Source organism: Suncus etruscus, chromosome 11 (assembly GCF_024139225.1).
Source record: "Suncus etruscus isolate mSunEtr1 chromosome 11, mSunEtr1.pri.cur, whole genome shotgun sequence".
In the NCBI taxonomy this organism is placed as follows: Eukaryota; Metazoa; Chordata; class Mammalia; order Eulipotyphla; family Soricidae; genus Suncus; species Suncus etruscus.
In genome coordinates this window covers 91705143-91729125 of record NC_064858.1, presented here as the reverse complement: position 1 = coordinate 91729125, position 23983 = coordinate 91705143, and the positions used below count along the sequence as shown (strand labels likewise).

At 36.5% G+C, this 23983-nt stretch overlaps 1 protein-coding gene across 2 annotated transcripts in view; it reads right to left on the bottom strand.

Moving 5' to 3' along the window:
* Positions 1–2577: 2577 nt before the first annotated feature.
* MON2 (MON2 homolog, regulator of endosome-to-Golgi trafficking) overlaps positions 2578–23983 on the bottom strand; it is a 126210-nt gene continuing 104804 nt past the window's right edge. For both annotated transcript variants that reach the window (XM_049782729.1, XM_049782730.1), the window contains 5 exons: positions 18978–19038; positions 16317–16440; positions 11767–11974; positions 9266–9348; positions 2578–3239 (listed from right to left, as the gene is read on the bottom strand). In XM_049782729.1, coding sequence (XP_049638686.1) covers positions 3076–3239; positions 9266–9348; positions 11767–11974; positions 16317–16440; positions 18978–19038 — 640 coding nt within the window. In that variant the 3' untranslated portion in view covers positions 2578–3075. The remainder of the gene's footprint in view (positions 3240–9265; positions 9349–11766; positions 11975–16316; positions 16441–18977; positions 19039–23983) is intronic.

Below are 23983 nucleotides of genomic sequence, written 5' to 3'. Positions count from 1 at the left end.
CCATATGGTCCCCTGAGCCTGCCAGGAGCGATTGCTGAGCATAGTACCAGGAGGAACCCTTGAGCACTGCCAGGTGAGACCCCCAAAAAAAAAAAAAAAAAAAAGGCAAAGTCAAGGGTGATCCTTGAGTGCTAAGTCAGTAGTAAGCCTTGAACATCGGGGGGGTGTGACCCAAACAACTAAAACAAAACAAAACAAAACAAAAAGATTCCTCTAGGACAGGGCCACAAAATGTTGTACGGAGGGCCGCAAACGGCCCGTGGGCCGCGAGTTTGAGACCCCTGAATTTATTAAGTCATCTCGAATATTCCATTTCTTCATGTCACAACCTGATTCACGCTAACAAATCCAGGGGCATGTGTTACCTGAGGGATCAGTGTCTTGGAATGCTTGGATCAAGTAAAGGAATTGCTGCTAATGACTTTCACTGGTTGCAAGAGATACCCTAAGAGGAAAATCCTATCAAAGTATACTGGCACAGGCCAGCCCACACTCTACTCATCACTCAGTCTGGTGGTATTGATGACCATATCGTAATTTCCACATTTGCTTTGATCCTGCTATTGACAGCTAATATGATTAGCTAAATATGACATTTTTATATAAATGTATGCAGTAAACTATTGACTCACTTAATTTCCATTGAAAAAATTATTTGATATGTTATTTTTTTTAAGAATAGACATATTTTTACTTTGTATAAATCCCTAGCTGAATTTTTAGCATGTTATTGACTTGGTACACTATCCCTATAATTCTGCTTCAATGTTATTCATGATAGGCATTTTTTTTGACCCACAATTTGACACATGCAAAATAATCAAAATACACAGTCTGAATGAATTTTTTTCCAACTTTTGGGCCTCAGTTGGCAATGCTCAAGTTATTCCTGGCTCTGGGCTCAGAAATTGCTCCTGGCACTTTCTGGGAACCATAAGGGATATCAGGGATTGAATTCAGCTTGGCTGGGTGCCAGGCAAACACCCTATCCACTGTGCTATTTGCTCTGAGTGATTTATTTCCTCCCACAACTTTGTTTGTTTGTTTGTTTGCTTGTTTTTGGGAACACACTCAGTGGTGCTCGGGGGTTACTTTTCTGCTCTGCGTTCAAAAATCACTCTTGGCAGTGCTCAGAGAATCATCTGGGATGGTGGAGATCGAACCTGAGTTGGCCATGTACAAGACAAATGCCCTCCCACAAACTTCTTTAAGGAAAATGTTGTAGACAGAATATAGGTAATGCCATATTTTATCTTAATTTTGGGTAAAATTAATAAAGTAGAAATTCATTAATTCATGTAAATAAAAATAGTAACACCTCAAAAAGACCTTACATGTTTACAGAAAATAGTGCAAAATAAATAATTACACAATTATAATAGCCTCAACAGTGTAACTCATTTACTGCTCCATTCTAATATCTTCTCATAGTTTCATAATTACTCTGTAATGACTGAAACTTATAATGTTAAAAAAACATCCCAGCACACTAAAATAATATTGAAACCATGATTTCTTATGAATATTATTATTCAAAATATCTTTAAATCTTCACAAAAATGACTATGAAAATTTAACTCAAAAGAAAAGAAGATACCAGAATCCATTAAGTTAAAATAAAAATACAATGAGCCTTGTCAGTTTTTTATGAAACAGGCTGAAGTATTCAAGAGCACTTTTCTTCCTTACTAGGTAGGAAAGTGAAACCAAATTTGCATTTACTCCAAGAAAAAGTTTACTGTACTTCTGAATGTTTCACTATCTCCAAAAATACACTTCTCATTGTTTTAGAATACAGACATATTTCGTATTTGTGTGTCAGTATAGTTATTTTTCTTCTGGAGAAAAAATTATGAAATAAACAAAACCTCAGGCAAAACTTAGGAAATCTGAAATTAACTTGCCTGCATTGTAGTTCAGACAGTGATAAATATGGCTAGTAAGTGGGGGGGGGGGTGAGGAAGAATTGGTAGAAATATAAAATATGAAAAGTCTTTAAAATCCAGGTGGCAAATATAAAAACAGACAGACTTATGCAAAAGCTGGGAAATATTTAAAGAGATGAGGTATGATGGGAGTGAGTGATACAGTATCTCTCAATGTTTAAATTAATAAACTGTATCTCAAATTGCATAACCAGCAAATTATAAGCTATTTGCTCCTGTGACCACATGACCTTTCTTATATGATGTTTAGTAGTCACTGGTAAACACATTTAAATTAAGCATTCTGCCAAACTGCTTGATCTTATGGGGAGCATATCTGCAATTAAGAAGGCAAATTATGGGGCCGGAGAGATAGCATGGAGGTAAGGCGTTTGCCTCTCATGCAAAAGGTCATCGGTTCAAATCCCGGCGTCCCATATGGTCCCCCGTGCTCGCCAGGAGCGACTTCTGAGCATGGAGCCAGGAGTAACTCCTGAGCACTGCCGGGTGAGACCCAAAAACCAAAAAAAAAAAAAAGAAGGCAAATTATAAGTAGAAATATAAGCAAACAATTTTGTATTCATCATAAATACAGCTTCAAGCATTTAACATTATCAATATTTAAAAATTTTAAATAATAAGTGCCACTATGTTTACAGAACTGTACCATTTATTATACACACGAGTAGATCAGTTCCCTTTGTTTACAAAGGCTGGCAAATATGGAATGTTACAGTACCATCTTGCATAAAACTTTAGTACAACTTTTGTACTTGGAAAAGGGTGCAAAAACACCAGCCTAATAAATCTGATTGAGTGAAATATCTTTTCTTTCTTTTTAAAAAGTACATCTTTAACACATACACCACAAACTGTACATAAGCTCACTTTTAAATCATTAATTCAGATGAGATAGCAGGTGTGTTGGGATATGAACTCTCTTTCATCAGTTTCATTTATTAAAGACTTGCACTGCTATTCATTCAGGAACCTTTGTTGACGTGAAGGCTTAGAATATGAATGACTGAACTTAGGTAAGTACAACTTAAAGGAGGCCAACAAGAGCTGCCAAGAATTATGTCCTCTCTCAGACTCACTTTGGAGCAAACATTCTTTAGACCTCTTTCTTCTTTAAGTTAATTGTAGATAGTCAAGATTCTCCATTTTGAACTTTGGATGCTGGTGGCTGCATAAAATCTTTAAAGGGAACTAGTGCCTCTTTAAGTGCAGAACAGACTTCTGAAGATGAGCAGGTGATGCATTCTACTAAGGTTGGATATAAGGCAATTACTTGTGCCCAGGTATTTCCATCAACTGCAAAGCAGAAAGTAAAACACTTCAAAAAGTGGGTATAAATAGCAGAGATTATTCTATTCACATAAACACAATACTTTAAACACAAAGAGGAAATTTAAAAGAGAAAATTCCACAACTTATAGCTCTTCTTCTTCTTATTTATTTATTTATTTTGGTTTTTGGGTCACAACCGGCAGCAGTCAGGGGCTACTCCTGGCTCTATGCTCAGAAATCACCCCCGGCAGGCTCTTGGAGGACCATATGGGATGCTGGGATTTGAACCACCGTCCTTTTGCACGCAAGGCAAAAGAGACCTTTTACTGCTGGTGAGAATGTTGACTGTTCCAGTCTTTTTGAAAAAATATAATATTCCTCAAAAAAAAAAAAAAAAAAAAAAGGAATTCAGCTTCAATACAGCCCTGCAATACCATTCTTTTTTTTTTTTTTTTTTTTTTTTTTTTTGGTTTTTGGGCCACACCTGGTGACGCTCAGGGGTTACTCCTGGCTATGCGCTCAGAAGTCGCTCCTGGCTTGGGGGACCATATGGGACGCCGGGGGATCGAACCGCGGTAAATCCAAGGCTAGTGCAGGCAAGGCAGGCACCTTACCTCTAGCGCCACTGCCCGGCCCCAAGCAATTCCATTCTTTAAATGGCCAAAGAACACATTAAAGAAAAGATACTGCACACCTATGTTAATTACACCACGATTCACAACAGCCAAAATCTGTAAATAATCCATGTGCCCAAAAATAGATTACTTGATTAAAAAAAAACTATGGTAAATATACACAATAAAATGCTACTTATCCATAAAAAAAGGTTATTCTAATAAAATGAACAGGGCTAGAGTAAGGCCCAATCTGCGTCTGAGTTCTAGCATGCCATATGGTCCCCTAAGCACTGTCAGGAATAATTCCTGAGTGCAGAATCAGGAATAACATCTGATCATCAAAGGATGTGATGCTCAATCCCCCCAAAAAGGGGTAAAGATTAAAATTATTTTAAATTATTCCCTAATAATGAACAAGAAAAATTTCTTGGTTTCCTTGGGAAAAATGTACCCTTTAAGAAAGAGCTTAAACTCTTACAAAAGAGTTTAAACAGGGGCCGGGAAGGTGGCGCTAGAGCTAAGGTGTCTGCCTTACAAGCGCTAGCCAAGGAACGGACCGCGGTTCGATCCCCCGGCGTCCCATATGGTCCCCCCAAGCCAGGGGCGATTTCTGAGCACATAGCCAGGAGTAACCCCTGAGCGTCAAACGGGTGTGGCCCAAAAACCAAAAAAAAAAAAAAAAAAAAAGAGTTTAAACAAAGAGTTTCAGAGCATTTTAAGTTTTAAGAAGCTTAAGCAAAAAGTTACTCAAATTCAAGAATTTAAAACTTGCAGGGGGAGAAAGTTTGGTTCTTCCAATGCTGCTGAGAGATTACTCCTGGCACAATGCTCAGAGATCACACCTGTAAGGTCCTGGGGGGACCATATTCTACACAAAGGACCAAACTGGGATTGGCTACATACAAACTGTCTTACCCACTATATTAAAACCCACAAATTTTGATAGTACTGTAGACTTAACCAAAAGTGGAAAAAACTGAATATATTAATATGGAAGACTTTATTTTTGATAATGTGGAACAGTAGGTATGATATGGACAAGTTATGCATATACACTTGTGTAAGAATCTGGGGTTTAGAGGCCAGAGCGATAGCACAGTGGTAGGGTGTTTGCCTTGCACGTGGCTGACCCAATACGAACTTCGGTTCAATCCTCGCATCCCACATGGTCCCCCGAGCCAGGAGCAATTTCTGAGGGCAAAGCCAGGAGGAACCCCTGAGCGTCATAGGGTGTGACCCCCCCCAAAAAAAAACCCAAAAGAATCTGAGGTTTATAGAGATAAATGTTTGAAATTTATATTATAAAACTTATGATAGAGGGGTTGGAGTGGTGGCACAAGTGGTAGGGCATTTGCCTTACACGTGGCTGACCTAAGACAGACCGCTGTTCGATTCCTCCCGCGTTCCATATGGTCTCTCCAAGCCAGGAGCAATTTCTGAGCACATAGCCAAGAGTAACCCCTGAGCATCACCGGGTGTGGCCCAAAAACCAAAACCAAAACCAAACAAAACAAACCCACTATCGAAGAATTCACAAACTAATATAAAGGGGTACCTTTAAAGAGGTTAGATTTGGAGAGATATAGGCTAGGGGAAAGAGCATATTAAAACTTTTCCCTGTTGCGGATGTGGCCTATAAGAACAAGATGGGTATTTTGTTAGTGGTGAGCTACATTAACTATATCAAAACCATAAATTTTAAAACTCTTCTAACCATATTACCTAAACTATAATTAAAAAACAAATCCCAAAATCACTATTTACCTTTTGGGGCTAAAGGGGAGGCCCAAGATACAATTTCTCCAACTACCCTAGCACCTTTGGGGGTAACCCAAGTACTTCTAGATATTGTCCCCAAGCAAAAAATATTTCCTCAATTTCTAAACCAAGCAACCAACCTAATGAATTCATGCTGAACTATCCATGAAAAATCCAACATATTTTATTAGGGCCCCTAGGTATCCCTAATTTTTCTTTTCTGTTTGTAATGAAGCATATACTTTTCTAACATGTTAAATATTATCATCATTTATGGTTACCTTTAACATATTTAGATTTTTAAAAATTACTTTATTTAAACCCAATGGTTTACAAAGTTGTTCATAATAGTTTTTATTCTGCATGTTCATGATTTTCAGTGATATAATGCCCAACACTCTTCACTAGTGCACATTTCCCATCATATCACCTTCTTGTCCCTCTTGCCCTTCTCTCTCTCTTTCCTCTCCTTTCTTCTCTCTTTTACTCTTTCTCTCTCTTCCTCCGCTTTTCTTCTCCCGTTTGGACACCAGGATTTGCAAGACTTGTTACTTGGTTTGCAAGATTATGACTTGAACAGGTAGCAAGTCTATTGTTTTATTTCCTTCAGCACCCACTTCTTGTCCAGAGTGATCATTTCCATCTATTATAGCCACAGTAGTCCCTTCTCTGGCCCTTACCACACTCTCCCACTATTTGTGGCAAGTTTCCTACCATGGTTCTCTTGGCCCTTGTCTCCATTGTCTCTGGAAATTATTACCATACTATCTGTTATCTTTTTTTTTTATATCCCTCAAATGAGTGTGATCATTCTATATATTTAACACACATTTGTACTTTATGTCCCCAGTGATGTAATTTAAACTGTTAAAAATTTTGTAAATGTTAATTTAATCACCTATCATTATTATACTTCTAGTTATGGTCCACAAACTTTACCAAAAAAAAATTGCTACTAGAATTTCCTTATTTTTCTCTTTATACAAATTCTGGTTAAATTTTTGACAGCTGTATAAAGGTCAATAAAAATTGTTTAAGAATAGGCTGGAGAGGGCCCGGAGAGATAGCACAGCGGCGTTTGCCTTGCAAGCAGCTGATCCAGGACCAGAGGTGGTTGGTTCGAATCCTGGTGTCCCACATGGTCCCCCGTGCCTGCCAGGAGCTATTTCTGAGCAGACAGCCAGGAGTAACCCCTGAGCACCACCGGGTGTGGCCCAAAAACCCAAAAAAAAAAAAAAAAAAACAGAAAAAAAGAATAGGCTGGAGAGACACTATACACTATAGCATATAGAGTGCTTGCCTTTCATGTAACCAACCGAAGTTTAATCCCCAGCAGCACAAATGGACCCCTGATCCTACCAAAAGATTCCTGAGCACAGAGAGAGAAGCAAGCACTGGGCACTGCTGATGTGTCCCAAAAGTCAAACAAACAAAATAAACCTAAACCATAACAAAAAAATTTATACTTTTACATAATGCATTAAAATAGTATAGCCATGTTTACTATATCTATATAAATAAAACAGAAAATAAAGATCTCTAGTTATGTCTTAAGTATATTTTTAAGAATCAAATTCTATCCCGTGATCTAAAAAGATTTTACTAGTCTCTAGGAAGTTGGTGCTTCCATCTCTAAAATATCAATGAGAACATTTTTTTGCTCAAGATAATATAAATTTGAACATAATAGGATGAATTTAGGTCAGCACTTCAGGGTTTTTGTTAAGAAGTCTACCTCTCATTTTTGGTTAAATGATTATAAATGTAAAATCTCTTAATATTTGAAATACTCTATTTCTAGGCCAAATTATCAATGGGTAGATTTTAAAAACAGAAAAGTATGCATTTACTTTAATTATAAAAAAACATATAAATACTCTTTAGGGCCCGGAGAGATAGCACAGCGGCGTTTGCCTTGCAAGCAGCCGATCCAGGACCAAAGGTGGTTGGTTCGAATCCCGGTGTCTCATATGGTCCCCCGTGCCTGCCAGGAGCTATTTCTGAGCAGACAGCCAGGAGTAACTGCTGAGCACCGCCGGGTGTGGCCCAAAAACCAAAAAAAAAAAATTCTTTAACTCATTAAGTATTTTTTAGAATCTCTTTTTTTTTCTTGGAAAAAGCTAAGGTTACTTAAAAAACAGACTTAAAGTGCTACCCTGAGGGTCTAGAGTAAGAGTACATACAAGTGGGTAGGAAGCATATGGTCCTGTGAGCACCATCAGGAATGACTCCAGACTGTAAACCCCAAGCATTCCCGAACACCACTAATCATCACTGGGAGTGGCTTAAATGCCATTCTGGTATGTTCCTCATACCAGAATGTAAATCAACACATTTCTTTTCTCTTCAACAAAATCTTAAATAAAAAGTGTCAGATGAATCAAAGTGTATAGTGACATATAATAATTTCTTTGTTTATGAATAGACCTATCTTGCCGGGAAGGTGGCGCTAGAGGTAAGGTGTCTGCCTTGCAAGCGCTAGCCTAGGACGGACCACGGTTCGATCCCCCGGTGTCCCATATGGTTCCCCCAAGCCAGGGGCAATTTCTGAGCGCATAGCCAGAAGTAACCCTTGAGCATCAAACGGGTGTGGCCCAAAAACCAAAAAAAAAAAAATGAATAGACCTATCTTGATGGTAAAGCAAGTATCTGTTTCAGATCATCAGATAGTATTTAAAGGGTACAGATCGAGGCAGCAGAACAGAGCAAAGAGCTTGGAAATTGTGTAATCTAAGAATTTTTGGTTAGTAGGAGAGAAGTATCTATAAAATCTTATGGGAAATAAAGCATAAACAGAATGAAATAATAATGCAGCATTCTTTGCAAATGGTATATAATGATAAACAATAAAAGATTAAATTTTTATTTTCCTTTAAAGGATGTGAAAATGAACAATCAATGCTGGATGTATCATTTCCAGCAATAAGTTAAAGAATGTATTGAGGTCTGGAGAGGAGGCTCAAAGGGCTAGAGTGCATGTTTGTATACCTCCTAGCACTACAACAGCAGCACATAGCCCCATCCATCCCCAAAGCTATCACCATGTGTGACCCACAAACCAAAGGGGGTAGAGGAGAAAACAGAAACAGAAAATAAATAAGGAAGGGCAATAAAAATTATTCAGAGTTGCTTATATTGTTTGTGTCTAAACATTAAAATCAGTATAAATACAAGATGGGAAGGTCCTCTCTCCAAAAAATTCAGAGATATTTGATTAAAGATGTATGAAATAGGGCCCGGAGAGATAGCACAGCGGTGTTTGCCTTGCAAGCAGCCGATTCAGGACCAAAGGTAGTTGGTTCGAATCCCGGTGTCCCATATGGTCCCCCGTGCCTGCCAGGAGCTATTTCTGAGCAGAAAGCCAGGAGTAACCCCTGAGCACTGCCGGCTGTGCCCCCCCCCCAAAAAAAAGATGTATGAAATATGAATTGTCCTAAAATAGAAAGTTCAAAAAATTTATTTTTTCAAGCTGAAAAAATGTCAATTATAATATTTAACTTAAAGAAGATAAAGCATACATAATTAATTTTACTTAATTGACTTCATAATGGAAGAACTCAGAAAAAACATAATTAGTTACATTCTTAAAATTCAACTAACTTAAAAATAATACAAAAGTACTTCACAAATAGAACATAAATTTTGAATTCAGGATAACTGTTTCAAAGCACTTACCATTCTCAGGCTGAGTTTTCTTAAGTGAATCAATAAGAGTACTGACCGCTTTTAAAACAAATATGATTTCTGTTACCTGTTGCCTAAAAAAGAGATAGGAAATTATTTCCATCCAGGTCTTTAAGACAAACATAGGCTGAAAAAAATTAAATATATTAAAATGCACTAGTGCAGGGGTGGCGAACAAGTTCGACACAAAGAGCCAAAATTTTAAACTGTGAGAGTCAGAGAGCCACACCACAGTGACCTGCCAAAACAGACAACACTCACACAAAAGCATATAATTTTAACAATAATCTATGAAACACATATTGCATTTTGCCATTTTGAGTGAGGGTCAAAAATCCTGCAGTGATGGTGAGGGTGTGCTGCATCCTCCACACTAAGAACTAATGGCCAGATGTGACATAACATGTGACACAGGGGTCCCCCTGCTCGCTGGCCCATACAGTTGTTTCCGAGGAATGGGAGATGGGATGCCTGGGGGTGGGACTACGAGATTGCTCAGAGATCTCTCCTCAGAGGTCCCTCCTCAGAAGCAGCAGAACAAAATCCAAATTTGGTAAAGAGCCACATTCATTTTGGCCGGGAGCCACATGTGGCTCGAGAGCTGCATGTTCACCACCCCTGCACTAGTGTAAATTTTTTATAAAAGAAAAATCATTTTGTGAACATTTGTGTAAATAAAATATATATTAATACATTATCAATTAAAAAAGGGAAGGTAATCTAAGTAAATTTAAAGTTATTTGTTAGATACTTCCAGTTTGGAAGGATAGTACAGTGGGTAGGGCATTTGCCTTGCACATAGATGACCCTAGTTCAATTCCTGGCACCCATTATGGTCCTCTAAACACAACTAGGAGTGACCTCTGACTGCAGAACAAGGGGTAAGCCCCAAGGACAACCACATGTGGACACACACACACACACACACACACACACACACACACACACACACACGAGAAAAAGGTAATTCCTGGGTCGAGAGCAATAGCACAGCAGTAGGGAGTGTTTGCCTTGCACACAAACAATGACCCGGGATGGCATGCCATATGGTCCCATGGGTGTGGTCAAAAAGAAAAAAAAGTTGTTTTTTTTTTTTTTTTAGTTTTAGACCTGGCACTGCTCAGGAGTTACTTCTGGCTCTGTGTTCAGAAATCGCTTCTGGCAGACATGGGGGACATTATGGGATGCTGGGGATTGAGCCCGGGTGTGCCCTGGGTCATCTATGTACAGGGCAAATGCCCTACTGCTGTGCTATTGCTTCAACCCTAATAATAAAAAATTTTATTTGTTTCTTTTTTTTTTCTTTCTTTTTTTTTTTTTTTGTGGTTTTTGGGTTACACCCGGCAGTGCTCAGGGGTTACTCCTGGCTCCATGCTCAGAAATTGCTCCTGGCAGGCACGGGGGACCATATGGGACGCTGGGATTCGAACCGATGACCTTCTGCATGAAAGGCAAACACCTTACCTCCATGCTATCTCTCCGGCCCCAATAAAAAATTTTAAAAAGAAAAATGTTGTTCACAGGCCAACCAGTGTGAGCCAAGAGTGAGTACAGAGTAAGATAACCAAAAAAATAAAAAAAATAAAAAAAATTTTTTTTTTGGTTTTTGGGTCACACCCGGCAGCACTCCTGGCTCTGCATTCAGAAATCGCTCCTGGCAGGCTTGGGGAACCATATGGGATGCTGGGATTCAAACCACTGTCCTTCTGTGTCTAAGGCAAATGCCCTACTGCTGTGCTATCTCTCTGGCCTCTTTTTTTTTTAAACTGGTGGATCAAAGAAATTGTTCAATGGATTGAACACACATTCTTTGCACACTTGATGCCCAGGCTCCAACCATATGTATACTACTGAGGATGATCTTTGAGCATAGAGCCAAGAATAAGCCGTGGGGCCCGGAGAGATAGCACAGCAACGTTTGCCTTGCAAGCAGCCGATTCAGGACCAAAGGTGGTTGGTTCGAATCTTGGAGTCCCATATGGTCCCCCGTGCCTGCCAGGAGCTATTTCTGAGCAGACAGCCAGGAGTAACCCCTGAGCACCACCGGGTGTGGACCAAAAACCAAAAACCAAAAAAAAAAAAACAAAAAACAATAAGCCCTAAGGTTCATCACATGTGGCTGAACTCCCCCTGTCAAATATTTTGGGGAGCCAGAGAGATAGAATAGGAATTAGGATACACACAAGATCCATGTTCAATCTCCTTTCAAAGTTATTTCAAGATCCACTCAGCACTGCTAGAGTGCTCTGGAAACTCTGCAGCTCAACAGTGCCATGGCCTTAGCATACTGTCCTAGGCCTGGAGCACTGCTGAAAGGTTTGATGAAAAAATATAATTCAAACTTACTTATAAATTTCCATAGTATGGGATTAAAAAAACTATAATGGCTTAAATTAAGTTCTTATCACTCATGAAAACATTTAACTTTTAGAGCTTCATATATCCAAGTGTACAAAATTACAATTTTTCCTTTAATAAAATAAAATAAATACCTTGGAAGAGGGCATTTACCGCTTAGCCTTTCATCCTCAATATAGCGGTGTAGTACATCTTGAGACCTCTTTAGAAGCACTGAGAGTGCCATTCGTGAGATGTAACCTTCTTGAGGTGTCGTAACTTTATTACTGAAGGAAAACTGGAGCAATGTTTCAAAACACATTTTAGAAAACTCCTCTCTCAAACGAATATCAATCTCTGCTTCTGTAAAATTAATAATTGATAGTTAATAAGAGGCTAAATTACTATAATTTAAAAATAAGTCTTAACAGACTAGAAGACAAGAAAATCCCACAACTGATACAAATATATGAAAATAGCATATATATATATATATTTCTATGTATAGACATGAATCTATTCTAAAAGATGTATCTATATACATATAATACTTGTCTTTATAACTTAATATTTATACTTATACAGATACCATTAGTATCTCACCATATAAAAAATGAATGTTTCTCTTCTACAACATTAAAGTCAAGATAGGAGGGCAAGAGAGATAGCATGGAGGTAAGGCATTTGCCTTGCATGCAGAAGAATGGTGTTTCGAATTCCGGCATCCCATACGGTCCCCCAAGCCAGCTTTCTGAGCATAGAGCCAGGAGTAACTCCTGAATGCTGCCAGGTATGATCCCAAATAACCCCCCCCCCAAAAAAAAAAAAAAACCCAGAAAAATCAAGATAAGAAACTATGGGACTATAGTACAGCAATGATCTGTCCTTCAAGTTCATTGCAATACATGCTGAAATTCAAGAATTACTATTCTACTCTAATACTTGGCCAACAGCATACCCAAGAAACTATGTTAAAAATTCTTGGGCCCGGAGAGATAGCACAGCGGCGTTTGCCTCTCAAGCAGCCTATCCAGGACCAAAGGTGGTTGGTTCGAATCCCGGTGTCCCATATGGTCCACTGTGCCTGCCAGGAGCTATTTCTGAGCAGACAGCCAGGAGTAACCCCTGAGTACCGCCGGGTGTGGCCCAAAAACCAAAAAAAAAAAAAAAAAAAAAAAATTCTTTCCACTGGGGCTGGAGAGATGACATGGAGATAGGGTGTTTGCCTTGCATGCAGAGGAAGGTGGTTCGAATCCCGGCATCCCATAAGGTCTCCTGAGCCTGCCAGGAGCTATTTCTGAGAGTAGAGCCAGGAGTAATCCCTGAACGCTGCAGTGTGTGATCCAAAAACCAAAAAAAAAAAAAAAAAGAAATAAAAATTTCTTTCCACTTAGGGCTAGAAAGAGCTCAAATATTAAAGCATATACCTAGTATATTAAAGGCCTTGAGTAGCCCAAATAATTGCCAGGTATAGTCCTTACAGTTCCCTGAAAATATGAAACGGATATCCTAGGTCAGTGATGGCTAACCTTTTTGAGCCTGAGTGCCCAACCTGCTGCACAAAACCAGATAATTTCCTCAAAAGTGCCAGCACATCAATTAAACCTTAATAACAAGATTTTAGTATCTAAAAACTATGCAGCACGTGCTGCATATCTTAATTACGGACCTTCCCGAGTGCCACTGCTGGCACGCGTGTTGCCACAGGTTTGCCATCACGGTCTTAGGTATACTATGAGACCACTCAGTCAAACATCCTAGGAATCTTAAATTAAAAATAAAACAAACAAACAAACAGGAAAAAACACCTTAAACTATTGCTTCAATATCTAATAGCATCCAGTGGGTACAAATGAGAATTTCAATATCATTTAGTTACAATTCTTTTATGTTAAACTTTTGCCTTTTGAAATCTTATAGGATCTTCTCTTTATCCTTAGAATTCTGTTATTTCATATATCATAGTTTCTTTTTTCCCCCCACTGTTGCAAATGACCATTTTTAATTTGGAGACTTAGTGTTTCAGCTTGTTGCAATGCCAATGATATTTTCCTTTCCTAACTTGTCTCTCTTTACTTTGTAGAAGTAAAGATGTCAACTCTCTGAATTCTCTTATTTCTTTCTTCTCAAGTTGTCCACTTTTTGTCTTTGCTGTACTTTTGGAAAGGATTCCTTAATATTTTCCCACCAACTCTCCATTGAACTTACTATTTCAGCTATCAACTACTTTATTTTAATGAACTCTTTCTTGTCCTAATTGTTCTTTTAGTGGTATTTTGATTTTATCTAATGCATATAAAATTTATCTTTGAAAACTAATTATAGCTATTCTTTAATAAATGTTTTCAAGGGATCGGAGTGGTGGTGCAAGCAGTAAGGCATCTATATGCCTTACCGCGCTAGCCTAGGACGGACCTTGGGCCAACCCCCTGGCATCCTATATGGTCTCCCAAGCCTGGGTGTGGCTGAAAAACCAAAACCAAAACCAAAAAACCCCAAAACATTTTTTTTATGATTCTGCATTTAAAGTTTCCATCAGTTTCCTTTCGGCTAGTAGATCTGGACAGGAGATAAAAAATAATCACTACAAGGCCAGAGTGAAAGCACAGTGGTAAAGCGTTTGCTTTGCACGCGGCCATCCTAGGACAGGCCTGGGTTTGATCCCGGCATCCCATTTAGTCCCCTGAGCCTGACAGGAGCAATTTCTGAGCGCAGAGCTATGAGTAACCCCTGAGCACTGCCGGGTGTGACCCCAAAACCAAAAAAAAAAAAAAAAATTTACTGGAGCCAGTGTTTATTGTTGACCTTGTTTATCAAGAAAGGCTTTGTATACATATTTAAAGATAAGCTGATGTTTGTGTTTGTGTATTAAGACATAAGTAATTGGAAGACTGTCATATATTGATAAGAGAAATCAGAAAAGTCCTTATTTAGCTTAGAATATTTTTCTAATAGTAAATGTTATCCTTAGATTAACATAAAATGTCATCTAAAATGAAATAATTTTAAGTCTTTTATATACCTTAATAAAAAGTTGAATGCACTGTTAATATGAGTGAGCATACATTCTCCCCAAATTCTCATATTTGTTAAATCTGCACTTGATCATATCAGTTGTAAAATGTCTAAGTTCTGAGAAAAAGCACTCATTTGGGGAGAAAGCAACACGAGAGACATCTAGTGGTCAAATTATACACATACTTAATTAAATCTTTTTTTTTTTTTTTTTTTGGGTTTTGGGTTTTGGGTTTTGGGCCACACCCAGCGACGCTCAAGGGTTACTCCTGGCTATCTCCTCAGAAATAGCTCCTGGCAGGCACGGGGGACCATATGGGACACCAGGATTTGAACCAACCACCTTAGGTCCTGGATCGGCTGCATGCAAGGCAAAAGCTGTTGTGCTATCTCTCTGGTCCAAATTTTTTTTTTAATATAAATTCTTTATTTAAGCACCATGATTACAAACATGATTGTAGTTGGATTTCAGTCATAAACAGAACACCCCCTTCACCAGTGCAACAACTTAATTAAATCTTGAAAGAGTTCAGCACAGCTTAGTATTTATTAAGCGTTCTTCACCTACCTTCTTTCTAAACACAGACTAACCTAGGTCTACAGATCAATGGATGAAGTCTATTTGGCTTAGTAGACATTAGGGACGCAGGTAAATCTAAGGGTTAATAATTATTCATGAAACAAAACCAAATTTATAATTTTTTTTTGTTTGTTTGTTTTTGGGTCACACCTGGCAGCATTCAGGAGTTTTACTCCTGGCTCTCTACACTCAGAAATCACTCCTGGCAGGCTCGGGGGACCATATGGGATGCTGGAATTCGAACCATTGTCATTCTACATGCAAAGCAGACGTCCTACCTCCATGCCATCTCTCGGGCCCAAAATTTATGATTTTTAAACTATCTTACAGAAAAGTCAACCTATGTAAAAAATCCACTTTCCTCTGATAAGATGGTGGATGGAGCCTTATCCTCAAAGAATTATTGTGAGGAATAAGAACATTAGTATAATTGTATAAATAGACTAAATGTTAGTCTATTTAACACATGTAAGTCACCTTAAATGTAATTCTCCCATGCCTGCATTGTTAGAGACCAAGCTCGGGGCTTCACAAATGCACAGTGCCCCATTCATTTTAAATTTTTTAATAAACTATAATTTACGACCCTAAAAGGTTGATTTTAATATATTCTTTTTATAAATGAAAAAAGATGCCAAGAAGTTAGCCAGTAGTAGAATATACAACTCCTTACTCCTCAAAATGAGCAACTTATATCTGTGATGATTTACATAGATTCTCTACGTACTTTATAATTTAATAATTTATCATACCTAATTCTGAGAATATTCACCATAAAACTCAATATTCTATATCAAGGCTTTCTAAACTTTTCCTACCTTGTGACCCTGTTTTGGGAAAAAAATTTCTTGCAAACACACATATATATATATTATAAATATGCAAATAAAATATTTATTGATAATAAATACTGAACTTAAAAAATTTAAATTTACATAAACTTTAAACCAGAGTTTATGAAGCTACATTCTACACCACATTCCTCAAACTATGCTTACTGTTTTCCAGTTCACATTTCTCATTATCATAGAAGCACACACTTTCAATAGTCAGCATTTTCAAGAGAACTTCAATACTTCCTAAAATTTAGAAATCGTTGAAATAACATACCTGTAAATGAAGATGACTGAGAATGTATTGAGCCCTTATTAAGCATAGTCATTATCTGACCAACAAATTCCTTAGGAATAAAATTGGCATAAGGTAGTATCTCAGTGCTAATAAGCTGAACTACCTACAATAAAAGAGAAAATTTCAAATGCATTTTTTTTTCATAAAACTAACAAAAACAGTATTTTCTAAAGTAAAATCCAAATTTAATTTAATCAAGATGAGGGGTTGCTCTGGGGTCATTCCTGACAGTGCTCAGGAACCTTGCGGTAGAAACCAAGGTCAGCTGAATGCAAGGCAAGTAAGTACCTTAAATCTTTGTATTACCTCTCTATACCACTCCAACTTCTCATTTCAGGGAGTTGAAGGTGGGCCACACTCAGAAGAGCTCAGGAACTATTCTTGACTCTCTGCTTAGGCATTACCCCTGGTGGTGCTCAGAGGTTATTTTGTGCTATCAAAGATTCAAACTTGGCTGGTGAGATGTGAGGGAAGCTCTTTAACACTATACTTTCACCAGCTCCACATATCCAATTTAATTTTAAAAGAAAAATAATTCAAGAATCTTTTTTATGAGAAGTATCTTAAATGTTTTAATACTAATATAAAAGGCAACTATTCTATTTACTTATTTGTCTTGGTAAGATGTTTTTGAGGGCCGAACAATTAGTGAAGTGGACTTATTTTGCATGTAGCTGACCAGGTTCAAATCCCTGGCACAAACGTATAGTTCACTAAACCCAGCCAGGCGTGATCCCCTAAGCAGAAGAAGGAATAAGCGTCTGAGCACCACCAGGGTGACTCAAAAACAAAACAAAAAATCAAAAATTTCTTGAAAAAAGTCATTTTGGAGACAAAGAAAACTCAAAGGGCAAGATTTGTATGCAGGAGGTTCAATTCAATTCTCAATACCACATGCTTCCATTAGAATCATCTATATGGGGGCTGGAGAGACAGTACAGGGGTAGGGTGTTTGCCTTGCAAGCGGCCGACCCAGGACCAATGGTGGTTTGATTCCTGGCATCCCATATAGTCCCCTGAGCCTGCCAGGGATGTAAAGCCAGGTGTGACCCAAAAACAAAAAACAACAACAACAACAAAAATCAATATGGTCCCCCAAAAAACAAAAAGTCAAAACTATATAAGCTATTTATTAAACAATAATTATGATAAATGTCGATCCTTAACAATATTTAATACAATATTACTCTATAAATATAGAAACTTATTTATGTTAAGATAGCCAAGATATGGTTCAGAATAAGATTTTAAATGACCACATATAATCATAAATAATAAGTTATAAAGTTTTATCCCTTATGTATTATTTGCAAAGAAAAGGTTGAAGTTTATGAGTGTGAAAACAGTAATACGAAAAAGGCAATATTTTGTTTCAATATAATTCCTTTGGCTTATCTATATTATTTTTGCATAAATTATTTTAACCTTCATAATTTATTAAGCAAAGTTTATAAAGATATATATATAACTGTTTACTAAAATTGGTTAGCCAAAGGGTAGATATTCATGTGAAAATTTGCATACGTTTTTATTTGCTTTACTTGAAAAATCCTCATACTTGTAAAAAAAAGGTTAAAAACAATCTACTAACAAAAGAAAGCATTTCTTTAAACTCTAGTTATAAACAACAAATATATATATTTTAAATTATTTATTGCTTGCTTCAAGAATTCTAGATGGGGCCAGTAAGGTGGCGCTAGAGGTAAGGTGTCTGCCTTGCAAGCGCTAGCGTAGGATGGACAGAGGTTTGATCACCCGGGGTCCCATATGGTCCCCCCAAGCCAGGGGCAATTTCTGAATGCATAGCCAGGAGTAACCCCTGAGCATCAAACGGGTGTGGCCCCAAAACAAAACAAAACAAAAAAAGAATTCTAGATATTGTACTAACAGCTAGTAAGAAATTAAAAAATTATTTTCTATTTTAACAAATTTTTATTGTTTTTGGGCTATGCCCCATTGTGTTCAGGGCTTACTCCTGACTCTGAACTCAAGGATGGGATCACTCCTATCAGAGGAAACCAGATGAGGTGCTAGAAATAGAATCTAGGTTGGCTACAAGCAAGACAAGTGCCCTATTTTCTGCATTATCTTTCCATCGCTGAACTTAGTGATTTTTGAAACACCAGCATCTGGCTTGTCATATAGTCGTAAAAGCTCTCAAATATAACTTTACTTGCCTTTTATTTTATAAACCAACTTCTGCTTTTTGTTTGTTTGTTTGTTTCTGTTTTTGAATAACACCTAGCAATGCTCAGGGCTTAGTCCTGGTTTTGCACTCAAGGATTATTTCTGGCAGGACATGTAGGATAATATAGGGTTTCTGGGGGTAAAACCCTGGTCAACTATGTACAAAGCAAGTACTTTACCTGCTGTACTATCTCTCCAGCTCCTCCACTTGTTTTTGTAAAAACTTTATAGATGCAACATGCCAATAACACAAGGCTAACAAATGTAAGGAAATAAAATTTTAATTTGGTGCTTTAAAAATTACCCTTCAACCTCTGTAGTTTTAATAATTTTAATTTCAATCATGATCTATTATTTTACTTCATTCTTTTATAGCAATTTTATAGTTTCAATGTTTCAACTATTTAATTTTCACAAATGGTCACAGGAAAATATTTTGAATCACTTCCTCACCTCAACATCAATACTTTCATTTCTTTGAAATTCTTGAATAGAGAGATTATCTGGAGGTATGCTAAAAAAAATTAAAATAAAATATTTTATTTTCAAAGGTAAATATTCCCTAGAAATACAGATAAAAAGTAAACAATATTAAAAAATTATCTTCTCACTCAAATTAAACCACCATTTAAATTTTTAAGAAGTACTTCCAATTAAAGTAATGAGTTTAAGTAATATCTAAACTATATACATAAAAGTTCCAATCAGAGAAAGTTAGCCCAATCCTGAACAAAATAAAATATATAGAACTACAACTGTTCCATACAACAAATTAAAAAAAAAGTAAAGATATCTTCATCTGCAGCTATAATCACTACATTGATAACTGAATTTATTTATATTGACAATATTCAAAAGAACAGTGACCAAACTAGTTTAATTTTTCAATGAAAAATAATCCATTACGTGCTCAGGGGACCAATCAGATGCTGAGGATCAAATCCATGTTGGCTGTGTGCAAGGTAAGCGCCCTCCCTGTTCTACTATTCCTCTAATACTAATATTTTCTCTTTCTCTCTCTTCCTCTCTCTCTTCCTCTCTCTCTCTCTCTCTCTCTCTCTCTCTCTCTCTCTCTCTCACACACACACACACACACACAGATACACTATAAATACAACATAGTCAGTAAATTTTGGCATCCAGACTAAATATTTGACATTTACCTATATTCTATTAATGAATCATTTGGCTTTCAAGTAAAAACTTCAAAGTTCTTATAGGCAAGTTACTAGTTTTACTCTTATTAAAATAAAGCCCATTGGTCTTCAGTTTGTAATAAATGCATTAACAATCTTGGCAATGAGAAATAGAGAGAATATCTGAAAAAAAGAGGACTTATTCAAAATCTTTAAAGCAAAATTGTTCCAGCAGAATTATAAGATATACTTCTACGAGACAAGGTGACTCTGAGATACTGTTTCTCATATTAACATATTTTAGTACTTTAGTAGATTCATTAGCATAATGGATGGATAGTAAAAAATCAGTGAACAGAATGTAGAAAATTAAAATTTATCCAAAGTGAAAAATATTTTAGTACTTCGAAGAGGTTCATCAGAATGGATATAAAAAATCAGTGAACATGAATATAGAGCATTATAAATTATCAAAAGAAAACAATTTAAAAGTATATATCATCTAAATCTGCATGACACAGTACACAATCAAATATAAACATAATGGAATTTCAGAGCAGGAACAGGCTTCGTGCACATCCCAATCAACAAATTTATTCTGAAGTTCATTTGGGCTCTTATATCATATATCTAAAATGTTTAGAGAAGCTCAAACAGGTAATCATACTAGCATTGATGTTAGTAGACCCTGTGCTTTTTTATTCTCATATAAATGAGCAGTCAATGGTTATTTAAATAAAATACTAATTACCTAAAACTAGCTGAGAATGGAAATTACTTTTATAAAATCAGAGTCAGCCACCATACTAAATCTTTATCTGTATTAGCCTCTATTTATGACAATAGCACATATAATTTACATGCATAACATGTAATTGCCTCCCCAAAATAGAAGTTTGGAGTACCTGTAATAAGCTGAAGAACATATTAAAAATCACTAAGATTATTACCTCCACTCAGACTTCTATAATTGACCTAAAATTCTTCTCTTTTTCTGCTGGAAGTGTTAAAATGGTTTGATATATTTCAGTTTGGAGCAGTTTCCAAATTTGAACTATTGACCACTTGCAAAAGAGTCACTAGTTACTCTCCTCATTCTGCCCCTAAAAATTTAATTTCCTCAATTGTACCCAAGACTACCAACCTCCCTAGATCATTCCATGTCTCTTGGGGTCAGGAGAGAGTAGAATTACAACTTTTGGGAAAACACTGGTTTAGAGGTATATATATATACATATATATATATATATATATATCTAGGGCTATTAATGCTCTACTGGCTATTTACACCTACTTTATAAATATTAAAATACAGATGAACATGCTCCATATTAACACTAGACATTAGTTTGTTTAATTTGGACATTTTCCTTCCAAAAACTATTTGCTGAGACCAATTACATGTACTAGGTCCTATATCATTACTGGTTTGGTTCAAAATGCAAATGGGAAAAATAGTGACTTAAGCCTCTGGCTTATGGAACTTATGGAATTTAAGTTCCTAGACTGCATATTCCTAGACTGCAATTCCTAGACTGATTCTATAATGTGGTAATAAGTACCTGCATAAAAATGTAAGAATACCCAACTCTGAATTATTGATGGGAATGTCACAATTCACCAAACTCAAAAGTAGGTTTACAAATCTCTCTACAGAGATAAAAAGTAATAAAAGTTTATTTCATACTACATAAATAGTGATGATGGTGGTAGAGATAACTAAGGATCGACTGACCAACAATTTTAAATAACCTACGAGAAATATGTACTACAAGAATTAATTTTGCTGGCATCTACCAAAATTAGATTCCTGTAATTATAATATGATGAGTAAAAAGAGTCAGTATAAAAAAGCTAAACATCATGGGGCCAGAATAATAGGTCAGCAGGTAAGGTATTTGCCTGGCACACAGCTGACCCATGTCCAATTTTCAGCATTCCATTTGATCCTCTGAGCCCAACAGGAGTAATTTCTGAGCTCAGAGTCAGAAGTAACCCCTGAATAGAGTCTACAGATGTGGCCAAAAAAAAAAAAAAAAAAAAAAAAAAAAGCTAAAAACCAAAAGGTTTGTTCCTTGGATTCCCAATGAAATTATTTGTGAACTAATTTGAAAATTCTGATCTAAGATCCCAAACTAACAGCTTTTGAATTTACAGGCTGTATCTTTATTAGATTTTTTAAAACTTATTAAAGAAACAATTGCCCAGCTTTTAAAAATTGATTAGTGGCCTACGGTCATACCACCCTGAACATGCCCAATCTTGTATAAAAATTGATTAATGAAGTTTATCTATAAATTTTATTGAGAGATGGTCCACATTCGGTATAAAAAAAGGGGGGGCATACAAGATCCAAAAATCCCCTAAGTTTAGAGAGTTCAGTAGTTGTGATTAAATTTTTTTTCATGAAACACTATTTGAAACACAGTATTTTCAAACTGATAAAAGTATGATCCATAATTCTGTCAGTTTCTGGTATAGTAAAAATAATTTATTGAGAGTTAAATCAGGTATCATAAAATTTACTTTTTTAAAAATACACAATTTGGTGCATTTGAGTATCTTTAACTGGGGGGGAGGAGTATTTGGAGGCCACATCCAGCAATGTCAGGGCTTACTATTAGCTCAGGGGTCATTGCTGGCAATTTTGAGAAGACCAAATGTGGAACCTGGGATCAACCCAGGGCTGGCCACTTGCAAGCCATGCACTTTAAACTTGTACTATCTCTTTGGTTTATATTTTGAAGTTGTACAAAGATGATCACTTTTTTATATACTGTGAAATGAGTACTTAAGTAAATTAAGTTAAATTTATCTCTGATCGGGGGCTGGAGAGATAGCATGGAGGTAGGGTGTTTGCATTGCATGCAGAAGGATGGTGTTTTGAATCCCAGCATCCCATATGGTCTCCCGAGCCTGCCAGGAGCGATTTCTGAGCGTAGAGTCAGGAGTCACCCCTGAGCGCTGCCGGGTGTGACCCCAAAACCAAAAGAAAAAAAATCCATAATCATAAAAAGAAAAGAAACTTTATTTTTGGCAGGTAAACAATACTAGGATTGCATTCAGAATTTTGTACATGTTCTACCACTTGAGTTATCTTCCTGGCCCTTTTGAATCTACTCTTTTAACTTCTATATCTCCTAGGTTCCAGAGAGCAATACATCTTCTTATATATTATGATTCCAGTAATTATTTATCTTTAAACTGGTAGTTTATGCCATTTTACTACCTTCTTCCAATTTCTTTTGCCCCATCAAAGCCTGTGGTAAGCCATAACCTTAAACAAATTTCTTTGTGGTATTTGAATAATTAGATCCTATATTCGGGTGAAATCATATAGAACTCTGAGTCTTCACAATGTCCTGGATTGGATTTTTGAAACTGACTTTAAGCACAATGGTAGGCAAGCATTTAGTTAAACATTTTCTGGTAGTTGTTTTCTCAATGCTGAATTTACACATTACTACTGAAGGATTAAATGTGTTTTTCTCTGCTTTCAATGTTAAAGCAAATAGCAGGATTCCATTTTATGATTAAATAATATTCAACTGCATATCACACCATGTGTCTTTATTCTATTATATACCGGACACAGATATTAACTATTGTAAACTATGTTGCTATGAGCACATGAAATATAAGTATTTTTATGTTATTTTTGTTTCCTTTGATCACCAATTCTAATTCTAGAATATTTGGATAACTTGCATCAGCAATCACAACTTTCTCTCTTACTACTGGAAACCATAAATATATTTTCTCATAGATTTATAAATGAGATATATAACTTTTCTTTTGTCTGAGTTCTCTTATTAATATGATTTCAAGAGTTCTATGTTGTTTCAGTACTTTTTCCTTCTTATAGTTGAACATTTTCTTTATGGATATATTATTTTTTTCTTTTTTTTGGGTCACACCCAGCAGCGCTCAGGGGTTACTCCTGGCTGTATGCTCAGATATCGCTCCTGGCAGGCTCAGGGGACCATATGGGATGCTGGGATTTGAACCACTGACCTGCTGCATGCAAGGCAAATGCCCTACCTCCATGCTATCTCCCTGGCCCCATATTATTTTTTTCTAACCTGAAGTTAATGACTACTTGAGCTGTTTTCTTTTTTTCACTATTATGAAAATTACTACTATGAACTTTAGCATAAAATTTCTGCACAGACATTTTTCATTTTAAATTTGGAGGTTTGGAGATTCTTTTTATTTTTTTTTTCATTTAAAAAAAAATTTTTTTTATTTTGAATTATGAGAACAAAAGATGCAAAGAAAGAGGACAAGGTAAAGTTACAGTGGAAGGACAATCACCCATAACAT